This window comes from Diadema setosum, chromosome 9, assembly GCF_964275005.1.
Source record: "Diadema setosum chromosome 9, eeDiaSeto1, whole genome shotgun sequence".
NCBI lineage: Eukaryota > Metazoa > Echinodermata > Echinoidea > Diadematoida > Diadematidae > Diadema > Diadema setosum.
Genome location: NC_092693.1, coordinates 39,173,512 through 39,196,846, shown reverse-complemented (window position 1 = coordinate 39,196,846; position 23,335 = coordinate 39,173,512). Strand labels below are relative to the sequence as shown.

Below are 23,335 nucleotides of genomic sequence, written 5' to 3'. Positions count from 1 at the left end.
GAGTGAACAGTTGCAGGAAAAATGAAACAACCACGAAATCACAATAGAAAACATTTGAGACGAATTTGAAGGAAAATTTGACGAACATGATCGCTATTACAAAGGGACGAAATGTGCGCAGCGAGTGTGACGGACGATAATATTGTAAATGACGAAAATGTGTGACAAAATTAATTAATCTATTAAATTGAATGAAAAAAAGGTTGAAAATGAACGGGATAACCTATATCATTTAACATGCATGATTCATACACAGTGCAAAATATACGTCATATACGGTGTACAAAGAATAGAGAATAGAAAATAGAAAACTAAGCGCGACATATTAAAAAGTGCTGGGTCTGGGGAAACACACAGCACACCAACACTTCACACACTTACATGCGCACACACATCTCCCCATCCACACACACGACACGCACGCACTCGTGCACATGCAGCATATTTTACTATAACTTGTGTATGTCTATCAACAAAAGCTAACAACCAATTTACCATTCTTTTTATGGAAAGTGTAAGATTTTATTTACATTTTCAACAACGCATGTGATCATAAATGTACAATAGTAGACATTTTTTATTCCATTGCACAATATGAGTTGATGAATTAGACCTACAACGACAGGCTGCGTTCAGATCATTTTAATTTTATAAACTAATACGGGCTAGCAATCCTGAGGTCTCGGGTTCGAATCCCGAATGGAATCTCATTTTCTTTACTCATTTTTCCACTAAAAATAAATTACATGTACTGTATATTCATTTCTGGTCAGTTTTCTTCTGTTTGCGTTTGGTACATACTCAAAAAGCTGCATCACTTCGGTGATCCTTCGAATTTATTCTCAAGTTGAATTATCCTTTGGGTTAATGCCAGGTTCAAGTGTGTGCGTGTGTGTCACACACAAACACACTGGTAAAGCTTCTGAACATTCCAGCATTGAGAATAAAGGGTTTCTGGAGTGACTGGCACTGAGGCTTTCTACCAATTTACCATCTTTGTGTTTGTGGGCGACGTTTGCGATCTTTCTACATTTTCTAACACTTGCGGGCGCTGTCCAATTTCTACAAAATCGTGCCCCCCCCCCCCCCCCCCCAGCAATAGCATAACTCACTGTCGTCGTGAGACGTAGTATTATGCTTCTCTTGGCATGATCAGAGCTGGGGAACATTATGAACTGCAATCATGGAAGAGGACAATCTAACAAGACAGGTAACAGAATAATGTATGTATTTGTTTGAAAGAGTAGGACTGAATTCTATCGCCACTTAACAGTTCATGCCTGTTATTGCCGGTGGGGATCAGCGGTATCGCGGTAAGGGTCACCGGCTCTTAGCAAGAAGCCTGAGCCGACGGGAACGGGGGAGCTCGTGTGCAGGATACCGTTCGTTCTGTCGTGCCTATTGTAGTTTAGTATGTGCATAGGCTAGATCGTTTAAATCTCTAGAAAAGCCGATCCCACGCTCCTAGAGCGTTGGTGATGATAACCATTGTCATGCCATACTGCCATATTCTCGGCGTGCTCTGTATGCTGGACGAGCATTGCCCATTGGAAGAGTTGTGATCCTTGGACTCTGGAGATTGGTCTCAACTCAAGGATATTGGAACTAGAATTCTACTTCTAGTAGAACCCTCTAAACAAGTAAGGGAAGAATCAAGAGCAGCTGAAGATATATACGATCCTGATCGATGAACAGGCTCTAACGTACATCATCGTTCCGGAAAAGTAGAGGGCATCTAAAAGGTGTAGCATGCATCATTACTCTTCTCTGTCATCTAGATTTAGTCAAAGGCACAAATTCAGAGTTACAGTTATTTGCAGTAGGCATTTCTAAAATTGCTAAAGAGTTATCAAATCCTAGTTCTAGGTAGTTATAAACCATTCAGTGCCATTTTGAAGAAAGCTGAGCTTCATAATAAAGATGTGTTTTTTTCCCTTTATGATTGATCTTTCAGGTTGATGAAATAGAGGCAATGTCGGCCATCTATGGTGATGACTGGTGTGTTGTGGATGAAGTTAGCCGTATCTACTGCATCGCTGTCTCGGACGAGGCTAGAGCACACAAAATATGTCTGCAGGTCAGTGAAAAGACTATTGTATTTACTAGTATTGAGTAGCTCCCAGTGTGGCTTATTTGAAGCAGTGGCAAGGAAAAAGAAATGTATGTAATTCCCCACCTACTTCCCGTCGTGATGAAATGACACCTTTGAATTAGTAAGTGTTTGAAGGTGACAAGCAGATCTACCATTTAAAAGATAACATTAGGCCTAATATTTTCCGCAAAAAAAAAAATTTCAGGAAAAGCTTTCAAAATTATCTTATGAAAGACAACCTAATTAGACCCTATACAAAAATCAAATGAGATATCTGAACAAATGGAGATCAGGCTTTGAAATTCATAACATGGCCCAAAAATGTGTTAGATCCCACAAAGAATCTTGTGAAAACATGACATAACATTTTAGACTCTCTTTTGGGATTTAGCTTTTGCTATTGAAAAAAAAAAAGTATTAAAGTTCAATAATACTTCAATTCACACAGAGTATTTTCGTCTGTGATAATCCTTTGCAAGAGTCTCCAGTAGACAGCTGAAAATAAAGCATTAGAAAATCATATCTATTCTATTGGTGAGTATATGAGTCTTACAGATGGTGTATAAAGTTCTAGTACAACAAAACTTTTACATCTAGTGTTATATAGTACACCTGGATCAGATGGTGGTAGCATTTTTAAGATAGTTGTCAAAATATTGTTAATCTGACCATTTGTTGCAGGTTATCCTTCCTGATGACTACCCCAGCACTGAATCTCCAATTTATCAACTAAAGTAAGTTTACCTCTCTTGGATCAAATGATCAAGTAAGCTGCATAAATCTTCCCATTCAGGGTGTCAAGTATTTGTTGTGAATATAAGACATCACTTTCATTGTATTTCCAAGCCTATTCTATATAGTTATTATAATAGAGGTGTTCAATTACAAAGGAAACATTGTGAAGATGTGTGTGTGTGTGTGTGTGTGTGTGTGTGTGTGTGTGTGTTGTTGGCAGACTTGTGGGGTGATAGCATCATTACCCTCATCTAATTTACATGTTTATGTTACTGTAGTACTGTTCTGTACAAACTACATACAGTACAACTATCAAGTTTCATGGATTTCTCATGTGAGGTAAACTCCTGTTGAAACCTTTAACATTCTTTTTGTTTCATTTTATTATGTTTATTGAAGCCAACTTGAACTTGGTGTTGAAATGTATTTTACTAGTAAATCTTTCCTTAGTTTGCTCAACATAGAACCTATGATAGCTATTTATCTGTAGGTCTAAGTGTTGAGCCAGTACTGCTAGAGATTTGCATTTCATTGACAATGTAAACATAATACAATGTACAAAATAGATTACTCATGCCAAGGATCATCACAACAAGATACCACACAAGAATGGAAGGGTATATGTCCATGATTAAATGTGTACATTGATCTGCTTCATGACAGTATGTGAATCTAGGAATCTTTCTTCCCACTTGATGTGTTGTAAAATCCTTCATCTCTCCTATTACAGTGCACCTTGGCTAAAGAATGATAACAGAGTACTCCTGGAGACAAGCCTAGCAGATGTCTGCAAGTAAAAATAAACTCTTTCTGATCATTTACAGCACTTATTTATGCTCTATATGACTAAACCAAGAATTTAAGTGTTTAAAGTTTCCCAATGGAAAGAAAAAAAGGAAGAAAGAGAGAAAGAATGGATGAAAGATCATCAGAAATGACAGTAGTAAAAGTGAATATGTGTTGATCTTTTGACTGTTGTCGTCTTTAGGAAAACACATGTAGAGATCTATGCATTGCGTGCACAAAGTAAGTTGTCATTCTTGGCGACCATTAACCAGGTGATTGAAACATGGTCTATTGACTAACCAGAACCATCCATTTCATATCCTGATTTTTTTTTCCTGTGATGTGATGTCCATCATGGAATGGAAGACTAGCTGAAAAGCTTACTTTTGTGTTGTTATACAAACATTTCAGTTTTGAATATGAACCGTAGACATCAATGATAGGAAGAAATGGGTGTAGGTTTTGTTGCTGCCATTCTTTCATGTGAGACCGTTGTTGCTGTGCAGAATTAAAATACTATGTATACTGTATTATAGATTCTAAACGTATTATATTTGTCATTTTGTATCAGAGAAAATCTAGGTGAGAGTGCACTCTATTTGCTGGTTGAGAGAATTCGGGAATTTCTCACAGAAACAGTGCCCCCTGCAGAGATTAGAAGTGGTAAGACATCTCATGATAAAACTGGTAATACTGAGGACAACATTTTTAGCACTTACCAGCAAAACAAAACTTTCTGCTGGAAGAACAAAAGTTGAAATGAAACAAACAAAATAAGGTCTTTGTTTTCAGTCCCAGATTTCTAAAATTAAAAATTTATTCACCACAGTCAGTGATTGTGCAAGAAATAATTGAAGAGGGTATACAATATGCATCTGTGATATTGATGTTAAAGGGTGTGTACAGTTCTGGTTGAGGTGAGGATTTAGCTGTTAACATTTTGCGAGATATTCAGAAACCACTCCATGAGATGTCAAAGAGCATGCAATTCTAAAGGGTATCAAAAGTTTATTTGATGAAAATTGGTTTTGAAATGGCTGAGATATCCAAAAACAAGGTGTAACAAAGAAATCCGAATAAAAGGCGTGGCCTGTTGCCTTTTATTATTATTATCATTTTTTTTGGATATCTCAGCCATTTGAAAACCAATTCCATCAAATAAATGTTAAATCCTTCTTAAAATTACATGCTCTTTCATATTTCATAAGAAGTTTCTCATTATCTCACTTAACAGTGTTCAAAACATGAATCCCCACCTCAACCAGTACTGTACAGTCCCTTTGATATGCCACAAAGCATGGGTAATCTTTTTATTACAGCTCTGTATAGTTCCTATGCAACTTTAAACATGGGTTGCTATATTTCATTCACTGTAGTTTTCTGTGCATCATACAGAAGAGTATAGAAGCAAACACACGTGCACGTTCATTACACTGTATCATGATTAGCTGAAAGCCCACGACTGGTCGTGGAAATTCAACATGTCTTATCTCTATGACTGGCACTAAGACCCAGTCACACGACTGGAAACTGGCAGGGCTGGTGATGTCACACTTGCAGTCCTAAGGTCGTACGATTGGTCTGATCAATCGTGTGGTGTGCGACAGGCTTTTATACATGTGCTGATCTCATTTAAAAATGGACATCCAATCTAATTTACATCTAAGAAGGTGAAACAGTAAAGAAAGATGAGTTTGAAGAAGTAATCCAATGATTGGTAGCCAGGAACAAAGAATAAATACATATTGATTCTGTTATATTTCAGAAGCCCCAGAGAAGGAACCAATGCCAGTGGAGTCTTTTTCTCCTTCCGTTTCTCATCTAGTAAGAGAGGAAGAGGATGTGTCTCCAAGTCAAGTCTGTCACATAGGTAAGTTTCTTTGACACTGATACAGTTTGATATATCTTTTTCACAGGAACTCTGCAAAGAGTTCAGGTAACAGAATGGTTCACAAAATTAGTTGTTTTCATGAATGCTCTTCAGTGTAAAGTTTGAAACTTGATCATTGTCTCCTTCTCAGGGAACCTCTTGCTCTGCTTTCAAACAGACCACGTAAATGGGTACACATCTTTATTTCCTAGGCACAACTGAAGGTTTGGCAAGCTGCAGGGGTCTATGTCATAGATTGAACACAGTGTATTGTTTTCAGATGAGATACTAGTAGTGTCAACTTACAGTTGCTGAGTGACTATGTAAAAATGTATGTAAATCAACTTGATAAGGAAGAATATAATTTGTTTCCTGCCTTGTATTTTCATTTCAGTTCATTATATTTCCACAACTTGAGTATTAAAAAAGAGTAAACAAAACAGGGTGAAAAGCATACAGTACACAAGACAGTATCATGATACATAGAGTTACTTCAGCATAGCTCTTGCTTAAACTGACCTTTTAATTTTATAATTTATTGTCACATGATCAGAACTTCCTCCCATCATGCACGGTGAGCCAATTACAGACAAGAGGAGTACTTTTCAGGCTCACCTTGCCTTCCCTGTGGTGGAGGTGAAACAGGTGAGGTAGAACTGTTCCTTTTCTTCTTTTGATTCTTGAGACTATCTTCATCATCACTGTAATGATGATTTGTAGTTACTAGTAGTAGTAGTAATGATGATAATGATAATAATATTTGTAATAGTAATAGCAATTATCATAATCACTATAATCAGTGTTATGACTATCATTATTACAATTATTTTTATTAGTAGTTAGTAGTAGTACAGTGGACTCCCATTATAATAAAGTCCTTGGGACCGGCAAGTTTCTTTCATTATATCAAAATGTTGTTTGTTGTTTTGAACAAATAAACAATGAAAATACATAGAGTGGATAATGCTGCAGCCTGAATTTTTACTTCAGTAGGCGTTTTCACATTAGCCCGATGTTTCGAAATAGCGCGCTATTTTCTGACTTGGGAAATTTTCCCGATAGCGAAATAGCGCGCTATTTGATAATGTGAACACAAATTAGCACGCTAATTGTATCGCTCTGATCGAGAAAACTTCTCGACTCCAACTCAGGAAATTTCTGAAATAACGGGATAGTAGCGCGCTATTTGATAATGTGAAAACGACTCGAGAAATTAGCGCGATGAATCCCATCATGCCTAGCGTGTGTGACCCGATCGATCGAGGCAAACTGCACACAGATCATGAGGAATGTTTGAGAGGGCACACATTACTGATGCTGTTTGCGCATACTCAGCTGTCGAATTAGCTATTTTAAAATTTTTAACTATTTGGGCTACCCCCTCTTCGGGCTGATGTGAATAAGAAATGAAATAGCACTCTAATTCGCAATCGCGGAAAATATTTCGAGCTTGGATTTTTATCGGGCTGATGTGAAAACGCCTATTGTAGCCGGAATTTCATTGTAACCGTGTTCGTTATAATGGGAATACACTGTAGCAGCTGTAGTAACAGTACATGTAGTAGTATCATCATCATCATCATCAGTAATAGTCATGTAATGTTGTTTAACCAACTCTTTGAAAGTGGTCTTACTTTGTTTTTGTTTTGGCTCAAGGATAAAAAAAAAAACATGTTCATTTTCCACTTGAAAAAAGAAAGAGAAAAAAAAATTTAATTAGAAACTTTGCACACTTGACTTTTTTTTTTGTGGATTATTGGCTTAATTTAGTGATAATTTTTCAAGATGAGAGTATTTCTGTGTTGCATATAAATTTAGAAATATCCCAAAATACCTCCCTTATTCATTAAAATGCAAAATTCACATATGGTAATTCACATTTTGATGATAATATCGTAGGGCATAACGTCATGGAAGAAGATTTTTCTCACAGTGAAATATTTCCCGTTTATTGAGTGTAGGCATACACTGATTATGAGAGTTTTCTTGTGCACTTTTTTTCCCCAGGTCAAATATCTGCTGCAGAAGCTGTGTGAGAATAAGAAGATTGCCAATGCAACACACAATATCATGGCATACAGGTGGGTGTCTTCTACCTATTATGTGTGTTAAAAGGCATAATTTACCATTTCCAGATGAAACAAAAACCCAGCATTAGTGCATTAAAATAGTTCTGAAATGTGAGTTAGGGATAAAAACAACCACTGTAAAAATGTTAGTCAGTAAAATTGATGTTAAGTTTTGTTAAATATACAAAATGTGAACAATATTTATAGTAAAATTGTTTCCAGACTAAACCATCTATGGTTACGGTTTATTGAGAAAAATACTGATATCTCTTTATATTTTAAGCTTCATGGTGAAAATTTTATTTGGTAGGATGTTTCTTTGGTACAACAGATTTACATTTGCATCAAATGTGATATCTTGAAGATTTTGTAAATCAGTGCTCCCAAAGGTAAACAGGACCTTTAACCCGTTTAGGATGAGTTCCGAGTATACTCTGCAAGTGTCTATGGGAAATGCGTATTGTGGCAAAATCAGTCTGTCCTCAGTGGGTTAATAGAGCTAACACAACATCACACTGCAAGTACCCTCCCAGAGGGATAGAATGGTATATATTGTTATCTCTTATGATGCTATGAGCAGTCATGAAGTGATGTATCAAAGGTAATGACCAAAAGCTGCAAACCACTAGGCCCGAATTCACGAAGGTGGTACAATTGAAACCGTGGTTTAAACCATGGACAATTTGTGTGGAGCACCAAGTGTCGCAAGGCCTATTTCGTTACGAAATCAGTCATTTCGTCAACGACATGTTGTCATTTTTCGTAACGAAATAGGCCATGCGACACATTTGTTGCTCCATACAAATTGTCCATGGTTTAAACTATAGTTTCAATTGTACCAACTTCGTGAATTCGGGCCATACTGTTGTGTGGTTTTCCACTTCTTAAAAAAAAGAAGAAAATAATGTTTTTAATGTGCAAATATTTTTTCTGATACTTGATTTGCCATACTCGGTTAGTGCAATATTTCCCATGTTTTATCCAAAAATATGATTTTTGCCTCTTATTTATGTTTTGTACTGTGCAATAGTATTTTGTTTGTTTGTTTGTTTGTTTGTCTGTTTTTCGATCTGTAAAGACTGGCAGCCCTGTAGAATGATGAATGCTATATTCAAAACCATGTTTTTTATGTTTGTGTGAGTCTGTATGTGCACATTTGATCAACAGTCTCCTCGTCTCTGGAGATGTATGTCTGTCTGTCTGTTCATGTCAAATCCTAACAATGTCAAATGTAAAGATAGTGTGTGATACTGGGCTGAAAAGAGGCATATTTTGGTTTGCATACCTGACATAGTTACCTGATGACAACTATCTTTAGCTTTTCAGTGCCATTTATTCTACCTTTCTTTTCAGAATTTACAAGGAAGATCGAGACTCCTTCATCCAGGATTGTGATGATGACGGTGAAACAGCCGCTGGAGGCAGATTGATGCATCTCTTACAGGTCAGATAGTTTTCATCCTGTACATCTTACTTTGTCCTCGTCTTTGTGTGTTCCACGATCATTGACTGAAAAAAAAAAAAAAAATCCCTTTTTGCCTGATCTGGCAGAATTGTATTTACAATATATGCAGAAATGCACATTTTTAGGTTAAAGCCTGAATTCAGGCCATGGTAGTACCAAAGTTCAGGCCTTTTGTGTACAAAGCAGCTTCATGTAGATATATTTCAGGCTCTCTCTTTCATTCTAACTGGTATCCCTGTATACAAATAGTAGGGTAAAACTGCTGTTTAGGGAGCGTGAAGATCAGAATATCCAAGTCAAACTGTGCCTAACCATGCAACTTTACCTACATGTACCTTTGCTACATAAACTGTCAATGTGCAGTCACTGTTTTGTAATGAGTGTTTTGAGCTCCATAGTTTTGCAAGCCTATATGATATTTTTTATCAAACAGAGTTTGAAACTATGGTCGGTTTTTATCCCTAGTCAACAGAAAATGTGCAATCTGACAAGTAGATAAAGATGAATTAAAAAAAAAAAAGATGAATAGCCATATAAACTTGAAATATATAGTTGTGCCAGATCTCAGCTGTTGGACAGAGTAGAGGCTGAAGAATTTGAAAGTATGAACTATATCATAATTGACATGGCCTAGTCTCTTTTGTTTCTATGCAGACCCTTTAATATAGCTCTCAGTGACTTTGCTGATTTTCAACAGCAATTAAGTAGGTTGCAGTGTGTCTGTATGAAGAAAACTTGGTATCCACTCTGATTATATATATCACATTTTGAGAATCTTCTAATTGGTCGACAATGGTGTTGTCAACAAACAATAGATGCGCAATAGGTGATCTGTTTATGATTACTTTTTTTTTTTTTTTTTTTGGTCAGGACCTGCACCACTAACAAGAAAGGGAGGCAAATATCAATGAAATAGTCATGTCAGACAGTGACCTTGAACCTTGAAAGGATAATCCCTGCAGCAGCTCGTAGAAAGCTAAACTGGGATGAACTGTGCCATGACGACATTGGCCGACGGTGCTTGAAAGTGCTATAACTATTGATGATAAAATGGCATGTGTGTGCAGATAAAAATCAGACTGTCAGGCTTACAGCATTTTGGACCCTACAGGAGGCTGCAACCTTCTGATGATTGGTAGGGCAGCCTTCTGGAAGGTGTCAACAGTAGGTGCAGTGACAGCGTTGCTTGGTAGGTGGTTCCAGATCCATACAGTACGTGGATAGAAGGAATATTTGTATGGGTCAACTGAAGCTTCTGGTATCATGTATTTGAGTTTGAGGTCATGTCTGCCTATATAATGGGCTGAAGAGAGATGTTGACAAGGTTATAGTGGACTTTGTAGAACATGGTGCATTGTGCAACGACGCGTTGTGTGTGCAGTGTGTCCCATCCCAGTTTGGATACAAGGGCTGTAAAGGAAGTACACCATCTGTAATCATGGTGAACGAAGCGAGCAGCTGCTTTTTGGACTCCTTCAAGGCCTTGTACTGTGTTGGTATAGTATGGATTCCATGCCTCTGTACCATACTCTAGCTGTGGGCGAACAAGCATTTGATATGCCCTGTTTTTGATAACTTTGGAGCATGGGGATAATGTTCGTCGAAGGAGACCGAGAGTTCTGTTTTTCTGCTTTTTGACAAATGGCCTGGCAGTGTGTAGTCCGGCAAAGATCTTTTGAGACAGTGACCCCCAAGTACTTGTATTCTTGGACTCTGGGTAGGATCTTCTTCAGGAGCTTGTATACACAGACCATCCTTTCTTATCAACTGCGAAAATCCTGTTTGCAGAATTGATAGCACCCTGGACGTAATGTCTGCTGTGATAACCTCAAGTCCATTATGTAAATTTTTCCTACACAGATGCAGATTCCGTACAGTCTTATATTCAAGTCACAGCTTCTTTATAAGGCATTGAAAGGATCTTAAAACCATGCTCTGGTTCTTTGGGTTTAAATCAGAGTTTTTAGATCCCTTTGAGCCTAGAATTGGTCATGACCTCCCAAGACAGTATATCTTTACTGTTCTCTTCCCCTTGGCTTGTGAATGTATATCATAGTCTGAGCTTTGTGTTCTCTTGACTTCCAGATAGTGGATGCAAGGAATGTGATGGTGGTAGTGTCTCGATGGTACGGAGGTATCCTCCTTGGACCGGACCGCTTCAAACACATCAACAATGCCGCAAGGAACATCCTAGATAGCTCTGGATTCATTCAGGCAAAGGTAAAGTGTGAATATGTGGAGATACAAAGTAGCTCTTAATAAGTCAAGTTGAACTCTCCAAAATTTCACTTTTCATCAAAAGTCAGAACAGTCTGATGGATTCCAAAAGAGAAAAAGAGATGTAGTGGCATTTCATTCAGAAATTTAAGTTAGGAAGGACTAGAAGTCCATCGCCACCCATTAAAAACCACCTTCTTTTTTTTTTTTTTTTTTTTTTTTTTTTACCAGTCGTCAGTATGATGTTTTTTCTTACTCATGATTGAGAGCTAGAAGGTCAATAAATTGGGCAACACTGAGGAGGTAATCTACGATTTAGTGTTGTTGTTGTTGTTGTGAACAGATAGTCTTGGTAAATAGACATCAGAGGAGTTTGGGCCATACTCTGTGCAATCAGTGTCACCTGAATATTTATGTTCCATTATTACAACTGTTGCAAAGACTAGCTAGCCAAACACTTTGAAATTTAATGAAACGAAGATGACAAGATATTTCTATGGATGAACGCTAAAGTGTACTTGTGTGATCGTAAATGTTCCCACTTAGAACATGATATTGCTCTGAATTGAAGTGAGATAGTGGAGATGATAGGTCAAACAGTAAGATTTAACTTTCTTCTGCAACTCACATTCACCATCAGAATGATAAAATATTTCACATGCTGTTGGACTCTTATGTATGAGATTTGTTTGAATCAACCTCAACTGCTTATTCTAACATCACCTTCAATTCATTGAATATCCTCATTTTAAATCTTATTCATTGGAAGTCCGAAGTTCTGGAAATGCCTAGTTTATTTGTAATGCCAGCAAGCCTTTGTTACAGTTCTAATATTTTTTTTTCTTTTTGGTAGTTTGGTAATTTTCTGTGTGAATTGACCAGGCAATATAGCACATCCATGAGAGATATTTTTTTTTTCTTGAATGTGCTCTTGATTCACCATTTGCAGGAATCCAACCAGAAGGCCAAAAAGACAAAACAGAAGCATAGATGACGGCCGCACAGCATTCAGCTTAAAGTTTGGCCTTGCAACAAGTGTTCCATTATTTGTGCTCAGCTCAGGTACAAGTGTAGATAATTATGACATAAAAAGCTGCAATGAATCAACTCCGCTTATGTCGACGGTGCATATGCTGAATAATATTAAAGAGATGGTATAGTATTGGTGGAGACGAGGATTGGACTTTTAAATTTTTGTTAGATACCAAGAGACCACTTATGAAATAGTACAGAGCATTCCATTCTAAGAGGAAATCAAAGTTTGTTTGATGAAAATCGGTTTTGGAATGCCTGAGACATCCAAAAACAAAGTAAAACAAAACGAGGTGGGTCCCACCTTTTATTAGGATTGCTCTGTTTTGGATATCTCAGCCATTTCAAAACCAATTTTCATCAAATAAACGTTGGGTTCTTCTTGGAATTATATGCTCTTTCATATTTCATAAGAGGTTTTTCATCATCTCACCAAAAAATGTTAGAAACCTGAAGATTGGTTGCAACCGAAACTACACAATCTTTTTCAAGCTAAGTCAATGAAAATAAAAATTCCCAATTCACATTTCATAGCCTTATGTGTGTTATTCCTCTACACACTTACAAGTCAAACATCACCCAAGTTAATATATTTTCCTCAGTCCTGTTAAGATTGACTTCCGTGGAGTTTACTGCTGCTATAGCTGAAGTGACGGAAGCCTTCATTCAGATAAAATTCATCACATATGATAAAAGATGAGAAATTGATTCTGTCTTATCATTCTGAAATACATGTAGTAGCCATTTATCTCTGAGCATCTTGTAGTGTCTGAACCAAACAAGGCTCTGTGTGGAGTTTACACCTTATCCTGAAAACTGATGAAGTAGTGATTCATTTTACAGGAGGATATTTTTTCACACTTGTAACTACATATCCATAGCCTAACTTAACCAGAAGATGCCATAAGTGCCCACAGCCAGAAAGTGTTATCAGGTTCTCAATGACACTTTCAAACAAACACTCATGGTGCTTTGATCTAAATCTCGACTATCCTTTTTGAGATGCCAGACTGTCTTTGCACAGATGCAATTTAAGGGGAAATCCAGTCAAAAAATGAGTTACCGGGTAGTCTGATAAAAAAAAGAGTAAAATCGTACAAATTCAATGGTAAAAATTTGACTGAAATCGGATGGAAAATCATAAATATTTGGACTGAATATCCCTTTTAAAAGAGATTCATTGTCCCTGGGATAACAAGACCTCATATCTCAAGAGTACTGTAAAACGAGGAATGTTCGCGTGCATTTTACTTTCGTGAATTTCATGCGAGCCAAGATTCACGAAATTAAAATGCACACGAAAGTTTTTGTCTACACTATATGCGTTGAATGTTATAGGTAACTTATGAAAATGTCATGCTGTGGAAAAGGCCGTTCGGCTCCAATTCAAGAAAATTTCATGCCGTGAATATATCTTGTTTTACAGTAATGAATTTCCTCAAAAAAACTGAAAAAAAAAATTTAAATTTTTGCCATTCATTTAAAAAGCAAAAGAATGTCAATAATGGTGAAGCCTAATAATGTAGAAACACTGTCTTGGCTTATATCGACAACTGCAGTGTTTTAAAACTCAAATCAGTATTTTTGATACTGTATACGCCAAATATTTTGCGAGGTTTTTATTTTCGCGAATGTCGCGAGTCAGGTGCTATTCCCGAAATTAAAGATGTGCCAAAATAATGACTGATCCCAATATGAATGTGACGCACATGTATACATTTCTCTGTTCAGTACAGTACTCCATGATCACGAGTTTAACCACTCGCGAAATCGTTGGGAATGCCCTATTCACAAAAATTTAGTCTCGCTAAGTATATGGTGTATACAGTATGAACAATTGGAGGTTTCTTGAGGTCTCTTCTCCATATGGACTTTATACTTAAATACATAATCTTATTATCTGCTTTATGCCAACCTGTTTATGTGACCTTGATTAGACCAAGATTAACTGCACATTGTACTACTTATTGTCATGGAAATTTTCACTCTGCAGGGTATTTCATGTTGGATTCATGTTGGTTTGCAGCGTATAAACAGGTGATTTGATTTTTGATTGTTCAGTGCAGTTTATGAGCTGCATATCTGTGTAACAGGTGAAGTAAAAGTCAGAGTGCTGACAGCTTACAAATGTCCGGGACTGTGGATTAAACATACATCAATATACATCGTAAGAGTATTTGCTCTGTTATGAAGCCCGAGTAGAGAAGTACTATAATTTGAATGCTGAAAGCATGTTTGCTTGTTTGGGTTATTTTTTTCACAGTGAATTTATGAAAACAGTTTACTCTTCACTGCTTTGTTCATCTCTGAAGGGTATCAGAAGTCATATTTGAAAGTAGATCATGTAGTGTATGACGAGTTATTGAGGGTTAAAATTTTATCAATGCATGTACAAGAAGAATTAGTGAATATATCGGGAATATAAATATGCACAGGGAGAAAATTTCAGTGTTCATGGATTCCAGCTCAAGGATTCAAGTTGGATTCAAGTTCAAGTTCATATTGATGGATTCCAGCTCAACATTGCCAAGCCCTTCATGAAAGCCACAGTGAATGCTTTGCTAGTTTTAGTGATTTTCAAGCTTATCTAACTATTAACCCGATGAGGACGGGTTGATTTTGTTACAACACGCATTTCCCATAGACACCTGCCCAAGTATACTCGGGACTCGTCTTCAACAGGTTAATTTCTATGATCTTCCACTTCACAATTTCAAAGATTCTTGAATACCGGTATGTCAAGGTTCTGAATGCTTATTCAAAGATGTGAAAGATACTAAAAGTGACAGTCTTTTTCTGAACATCAGGGTCAGGTTACATCATGTGTATATGACAAGACAATATTGGTGAAGCTGACTTTATGTGCAATAACTGTAACAATTTATGCCAATGAAGTTATCTGCTTACTGGCAACAAGTTTCCTAGTCAATGGAAGTAGCTAGGGATTACTTTTGGTACACTTGGGACAGACAGCTTGGCAGTTATGTGAAACAGAATGATACTGTCTTGCAGAGACCCTTGAGGCACTATGTCCTATCTGAGGAACAGAAGATCCTTAAAGGTACTATTGTGACAGTGAAACTAAAAGTGTTTGTGTGCATTTAAATTTCATGTATTTCGCGAGAGCCAATATTCGCCAAAGTAAAATGCATGCGAAAGTTCTTGTCTACTCTATGCATTGAATGCCAGTGGGAATTCGGGAAAATTGTGTATAAGATGAAATTTATGCTGAACAAAGTCTTCCAGTTTTTTTAATCAGAAATTTGATATGAAGATAGCAGTGACACCATCGTGTCATAAGTACTGTCATTGCTAGCTAGCTTGCTGGTGGAGCAGCAAGAGAATTGTAGAAAGAAAAGATTTTGAATGGGAGTGACTATGCTTTAAAAGTTGCCAAAAGGTCATCCACATGCTTTCCATCCCTTTAAACTTCTGATTTTTAAGACGATTTTATCGTGTTCATTTCATGAAATGAGAATATATATGAAATAATAACTTCAATTTGAATGAAAATGAGTTGTCTGGTCATAGTGTGTATGCTTTCTGTCATGTGGAGAATGAGTCTTAATGTCAAAAGTCACTGCAAAAAAAAAAAAAAAAAAAAGAAAAGAAAAGAATATTGTTAATTTAGGCCCACTAATTTCACAAGACCTAAAAGGTTTGTGCATGAATATTTGCTCTGAGTGATTCCTCCTCACAAATAAAGATGCTATTCACACTTGGCTATTTCATAATTTTTTCTAATGTGTGTTGGCTAAAAACAGCCCAAGAACCATGATCATACAATTTTGTATCTCAGTGAAAAGATTACAGAGAAAAGCCATTGAGCTACTGAAGGATGCCCAATGATAGTAGACTGAGAGAAATGAGGAGCTTCCATCACTAAGCAGACTCCTCATTTAGATGTTAACCTGTTGAGGTGGGCTGCATTTGCTACAACATGCATTTCCTATAGACACCTGCCGGAGTATACTTGAGACTCGTCTTCAACGGGATAAGATCTACATGTTTCTATGGAATGTCATAGCTGTGGATAATACAGTGTGTAGTCATGTTTATGAGTGAATATATGACATATGGGACTATGGCACTGAGAGAGATGAAAAATCCCCCTTCAAACACACGCATGCACACACACACACACACATATATGATAATACATGTATATTTATATAGTCGACCTCGCACAAGTCAACATTCATTTCTCTGGTCCCTTTGGATTCATCTTGTGAGGGGTTTATAAATGTGTTTGTGTGTGTGTGTGTTTGTATTTTACATATATGTATGTAAATATATGCATATATATATATATATATATATATATATAGAAATATTGAAACAAGTTCACTCGGTTGACAGCAGGTTCATCCGAGTAAACTTGTTCCAATACTTCTGTCTAAAGCTCTTCCTTTGAGGATATCGAGCCTTCTTCATAGGATAGAATCACCAAGTGTATATATATATATATATATATATGGGCCATGACGCGAGAAAAGGGCCCTTAGCGCTGCTGCGCGCGAACGCCAGAAAACGGCGCGGAAGTTTAACAAAGCAATACGCGCAAAAAAGATCAACTAGCTAACTACGCGCACTTGCATAGATGCAGCAAAAAGTGACAGGATTTGGACAAAACATGCTGTTTTGAATGTCGTAATTGGGGCATTTAGGAGTGGAATTTCAGAAAAAGGTTTTCATATCCAAATATGTCAGAGTTTCTTCTACAATATGGAGGTGAAAACTCATTTTCGGTATTTAATGCCCTAAGGGCCCTTTTCTCGTGTCACGGCCCATATATATGTATATATATATATATATATATATATATATATATACATACACATATCCCAATATATGATTGAGAAGGGAAGCAAATGCCAATTCTGAATGGAGTTGATGGCCTTATTTTTTAGGGATACATGTACAAAAGTATTTGAAGAGTTTGTTCGCAAAAACCGATAAGTCCATTTTTGAAGATTTTGAAGTACGGTCTCTGTCATAAAGTACAAATTAATACCTTTTAAATGATATATCGGTCACTACATATAAAGGTACATTTTTAAAGTTATGGTCAAAAGAAGCAAAATTTTTCTTATTATTCTCTTTATTTTTCTTGACTATTAATCGCAAATATCTCCATTTGGCAAATATGGACTTATCGGTTTTTGCAAACAACCTCTTCATTTAAAAACATATTTCGATATGAGATTTAAAAAAAATGCACAACACATGCTATGTATGTGTACCGAAAACATGTAGTTTATTATAAAAGGCTGGTAATGACATACGCACAAAGATTTTTTTTTTTTTTTCAAGTACAACAATATCACATCTTTTCAAAATCCTATCACATTGACTGCACATAAAATGCCCTTTTTGTATTGTAACAAAATTGTTACTATTTTGTGGAACACTTTTACAAAGCATGTTTACTTCTAAGAAAATTCAACTTCACGCAAAGTCTGTTGATGCGGAAACAGTCACATAGATGTTGGATTTTTTTATATTTGTCAGTCAAACCCGACTATTTACGCCCTTCTATATTGTTTGTACTGGTTGACTGGCTGGCTTTTTTTCTTTTCTTTTCTTCGGGTTTTTGCACACTGGGCTTGTGGCGGGTTGGCTTGTTGAGTCGGGTTCACGTCTGTGGTCATGGTACTGCGATGGAGTACAGTCACTGTGCGTGCTGTTGTCGTTTGATGGCGCTCTCTCAGTTTCCTCGTGCCATGTGGCAGTCTCGGTGGTCCGTCCCCGGCTGATATTTTCCTGGCCCCAAAATTATGATTTCACTGTCAGGCCTATGAGGCTTACAATTCCTTGTAATTGGTGGTTGGTGAGCATGCACTATCACAGTTTATGGCTTGGAAGCATATACACCAGGCATATCAATTTGTCCAGTTGTTGGCATCACTGATGCTTCAGAGATGGAGTATAACAAGCAGTGCACATACTCATCTCAGTCTACCACTCAGGGAAATCAACATGCCAGCAACCAACAGCAACGAGTGCAGCCGGCGAACAACCAAGTTGCCTATTTAACATAATGGATAAACAGACCAGCCATCGTTTTCTGGTAGACACTGGCGCCCAGGTAAGCAGCATACCTCCTACTGCAACAGATAAACGTCGAGGTCCCAACTCTAATGTGATGCCACAGGCAGTTAACTACTTGTCCATCGACACATTCAGAGAACATTCCGTTACATTAGACTGGTCTTCCCCATACTTTCAGATGGATTTTTGTTGTAGCAATGTCGGCACCCATCATCGGTGCAGGTTTTCTTTGGCATTTCAACTTGCTAGTGGATATCAAGATCCACAGGCTGCATGATATCACTACAAGTTTAACTATCAACATTGTATATACTACAAACTCTTATCTTATACAGCATAGTGACATCCAAAAATGTACCCTGTGGAATGATGTCTTGGTGCAGACTAAAACACAGTGAACAGATTTGCCTCGGCTTCACATCCCATCAAGCATAAAGTCAACCTTGGCTAAGTAAAATCTATCTGGACTGAAGAAATAGCTTTGACTTGAAGAAAATCTGACTTACAAGGGATTAAAATCAAGAGAACATAAAGAGAAGAGGACTTGAAAAGACCTTCGACTTAGGCCATCATTTGACTTATGGGAGGTTGACTGAAGCAAGCTTTACTGTATATCTATTATGTCGATCATAAGCTGGATAGCGTCTTATTCCAACAGGAATATCTGGTATCACAACTGTACTATAGACATGATTATTAATTTTACCTATTCTTTATCTATTTTTGCAAAGGATTAAGTCATCCTTTTAAACTCTTTAGGGTATAATTTATATCATTCATGTCATGTGTCAACATTTTCAGCCCCAAAACTGATCATATTTACTAATTAATTAAAGACAATCGTTTAGAATATGTCATATGTACCACCTGTATACACACAACATTGTATACATGACGGTGGCAAACTTCTGTTACACAACTTATCACCAACTCTAGAAATTGTCATTACCCTCATCATCAACATTTCTTATGATTCTTCATTTCTTGACAAGAGTCAGTAATTAAACCATGGACACGATTAAAACACGGACGTGATTAAAACAGGGACATGATTGACAGGACAAGGGTAGGGACGCCCAGGGACGTCTGGCTCCATATTCACTTTGTTCCTTTTGCACAAAAATTCTCTTTCTACCACAATTAATTAACTTCTGGATTATATCACTGGAAGCAAACTGCAATTCCTTCACAGATTTCAGAAACAGGTAAGCCACAGCAGTCAGCTCTGTGGCTGAAAGCTTTCAGGAAATATGGAAGGGAACGCAAACAAAACCAACCTACGGACTTCACCGCTGTCACTAGTCACGCAGCGAAAAGAAAGAAGCAAAGTTCAAATAGCACGGTAGAGCAGATAGATCAAGCAAACACGAGCAATGGCTCTTCTCACAACCCACTTATTGTAAGAATAAAAGAAGTTGGTTTCAACTTGACCAAACTACGCCTGCTACAAATAGCTCAAGAAATTGGGAAAATGACTGATGCCTCTACCATAAGATCCCTAGGGCGAGAAGGCACAGAACTGATTGTAAACTGTTACACCTACAGGCATTCCTTAGCTTCACAGAGTTCTGTAAGAAAACAGTGACAGTCAAAAAAATGCCAGTCCCGGAACACAAAGGGGTTATAAGTGGCATACCAGCAGATTAAGACAATGATGAGAAGATGCTGGAAGAAATACAAGAGAGCACGAGAATGCAAGGAGTAACTTTCTGCAAGAGATTGAAGAGAAGAGATGAAGAAGGAAAATTAGTACTAACAAGAGCAATATTGCTCATCTTCCTCTGACCAATGCACCTGCCACTTTTGAAAGATTGATAGACAGACTGGTTGCAGAATTGAAGTGGGAAGTGTTGTTGATTTACCCAAACAACATCATAGTGTATGGAAGGACCATGGAGGAAAAATTGGAGACACTTTGGATGGTGTTTCAGTGACTGAGAGAAGCCAGCCTCAAGCTAAAACCAGCAATGTGTCACTTGTTCAAGACCAGCATTCACTTCTTGGGCCACATCGTGTCAGATGAAGGCACGAGCATGGGGCCAGAGAAAGTTGATGCATGAGAAGTTGGCCAACATCAAGCAACGTGTTCAAAGTGCGGAGCTTCCTGGGCTTGGCATTCAACCACAAGTGCTTTGGAAAGGTAATTGCAGATATACCGGTAGTGAGACCGCTACATTGGCTCATGGAGAAGAACCGACCATTAGTCTGGACAGGTGAATGCGAAATCCCACTCAAGGAACTGAAAGATCACCTCACAAGTCCATCGATCCTCGCTTATCCACAACTAGAAGGGGACTTCATACTGGACACAGATGCCAGTAACAAAGTGATAGGAGCAGTGCCTTCACATTTAATACAAGATGGGCATGAGACAGTTGTTGCACATGCCAGCAAGAGTTTGGGAAAGGCCGAGAAGAAATATTGTGTCACAAGAAAAAAGCTTCTTGTAATATAGTGGCGTACCTCCAGCCCTATCCCGCAGAACAAATGAGGCCACCTCAGGAGGCATCTCCAGTGATGTCTCCAGTGACAGCATCCTCGGGAGGGAGAACTCTATCTTGTGCGGCTTTTCCAGCAAAAACTGTGTCCTCTGCTGGGAGAACTCTGTCTTGCAAGGCTTCCCAAAGTCTACATCTTCAGGAAGGAGGAGCCCCTCACCTGAGTTCCATGAGACAGGAACTCAGACTATCCTGGACAGCTGACAGTGAGTGAGTGAGATGGTCAGCCAAGTAAGGGAAATGTCATCCTCTGCATCAGTGGTGTTAGAAGACAGTGTAAAGGAAGTTCACATTCCAAACAAACTTGTTGTCTGTCGTACCGAACGGCACATCAGCAACAATGGAGAATACATCGAGATGATGACAAAAGGATGACCATGGAGTAAGATAGATTCAACAAACTGTCAGAGCTCCCAATGTGGATGTAACATACTAGATAGGTAAGAGAGGATGAGTGTTGCATGCTGATGAAGAAAGATTGACAACCATCAATTCTGTAAAGTGGTCCAGTGGTGGACTCATCCAGCAGCCTTTAAGCATTCTCCAGTGGACTTGCTGCAAGTATGGACTTGAAGCTAGAAACAATCAGTGGTTATTGCAACAGATTCTGTGGGCAGACATCCGACATAGTTCAAGGACGGACTTCGGAGAATAACATATTTTTGGGGCAGACGTCCAGGGGTGACGTACTTCGTGAAATACATTTCAGAACAACAAAGTTATAGGACGGATGTCAGAGAACGACATACTTCTGAATGACATCGGAGAACAATGTACTCTAGTAACAGTGTCGAGAGTGACGATAAGATTTCAATAATTCATGTGTTGCAGAGTTACGTGGCGAATGTGAGAATAAGAGTGTACATTTGAGTCGAATGCTGTGAAGGGCATGGTGTGAATTGGTGACGTAAGGAAAGGTGAAAGAGTCTGGAGTTTTATCTGCTTCAGAGTGGTCGTATATTTCGACCAAACAGATGGTTGGCTCGCTCGGTGTAATCATCAAGGCCCTGTTTGCTGCAATATATGTTGGATTATGAGGATGCTGCCAGGAATTTGAAATGGAGATGGGGTTATCAGAGTAGCTTTTTAATTCAACTGTCTTGCATGGAAGAATTAATCCATAAGAGGTGTTTAGAGAACCAACCTAAGAAATTGAAATGGAGTCTGGGATATCAATCTGGTTGTAGAGTTAATATTCTTTTCTACGGAAGAATTCACCATAGAGAAGTGTAAGAAGAAATAACATGCTGACTTCAAATCGGTGATATTTTGTATGAAGTCAGAAAATTGCAGTCATGGTTTAAATGTCAGTACAAAAATGCTACATGGTGAAGCATGGCCAACTAAAAGACAAGACTACACTGTTCTGTAATATCCCTTGTTTACTCACAACGAAAATGATAAACACACTTTCTCCTCAAATTGCATGGAGAAATCTTTCTTTTTATGGTATATTTTTCTTTTATCTTTTTTTCCTGACATAACTTAAACAGAATAATGGATAATATTTGGGAAAATGTGATGTTTGTGACATTTCATATACTTTGAGGGACACACCATAAGTAGTACCTGACAGTGACAATTCGCAAAAATGTTACGCTGTGAAATAGGCCGCCAGCTCCAAATCGCAAAAATCATGCTGCAAATATGTATCTTGCTTTACAATACTTTTCTTCCATAACTGGCTTTGAATATGGTATGGAATATGATATGGTCCATCTTCACATTTCTGATAGTCACAAGGAATGTTATTGATAAATTATGTCGAAGAATGGCAGAGTGAGGATTCTGAATGCTGATGCAGTGTCCTCTGTATCACCAAGTAGATTCGTGCATGCTTGCAATGTTTGTGTGCAGCAGGCTTTCACACCTTTTCATACTCCAGTTCCACATATGTCCTGTACAGGTGAGCTACTGTACGAGCTAAAATTTTCGCGTACAGATATTTTCGCGAATTGGTACTTCGAGGACATTTTCGCGTGTTGTTAATTTCGCGGTTGCGAGGGTCTAACTGATCTTACTTACTTGTGCGTTGTTATTTTCGCGATTCAAAGGCGATTCGTGAAATTCGTGAAAAAAAAGACCACTGCAAAAATTTCAGCTCATACAGTATTCGTTTTCACTCCAGCTATACAAGGGCCCCATTTCATAAAATATGTTAGGATGGCAACTCTTGCTAGAATGGCACTTTCCAATGGCAACAGCCAATCAGGAAGCTGGATTGCCATTTCAGCATGAGTTGTTATCATATCAACTTTTTATGAAATGGGTTCCAGAAGTGAGGTATACCCAACCATGAGAGTATGTAACCATCTTGTCACATCATTGCTCGCTGTTGACCCCACACATCGCATTCTATGTTCACCATTGTGATGTGCAGGAGATGATTCCTCTGGGGGGCATTTCAAGAAGCATTTTGTCCGACAAAGTTGTCAGACAAATTTGCTCTCAGCCAATCAGATGCAAGGATTTCAGTAGCTCTTACCAGTTTGTCAGATTTAATATCTGACAAAACGCTTC

At 37.9% G+C, this 23,335-nt stretch overlaps 1 protein-coding gene across 1 annotated transcript; it reads left to right on the top strand.

The window, feature by feature from the left end:
• The first annotated feature begins 1,149 nt into the window (after positions 1–1,149).
• LOC140233546 (protein IMPACT-A-like) lies at positions 1,150–12,276 on the top strand. Its single transcript, XM_072313669.1, has 11 exons — positions 1,150–1,210; positions 1,955–2,077; positions 2,774–2,826; positions 3,558–3,620; positions 4,185–4,276; positions 5,379–5,483; positions 6,037–6,128; positions 7,491–7,564; positions 8,906–8,996; positions 11,103–11,237; positions 12,184–12,276. Exons 1-11 carry the CDS (start codon positions 1,184–1,186, stop codon positions 12,226–12,228), a joined length of 900 nt encoding a protein of 299 aa, XP_072169770.1. The 5' UTR covers positions 1,150–1,183; the 3' UTR covers positions 12,229–12,276.
• The last annotated feature ends 11,059 nt before the right edge of the window (positions 12,277–23,335 follow it).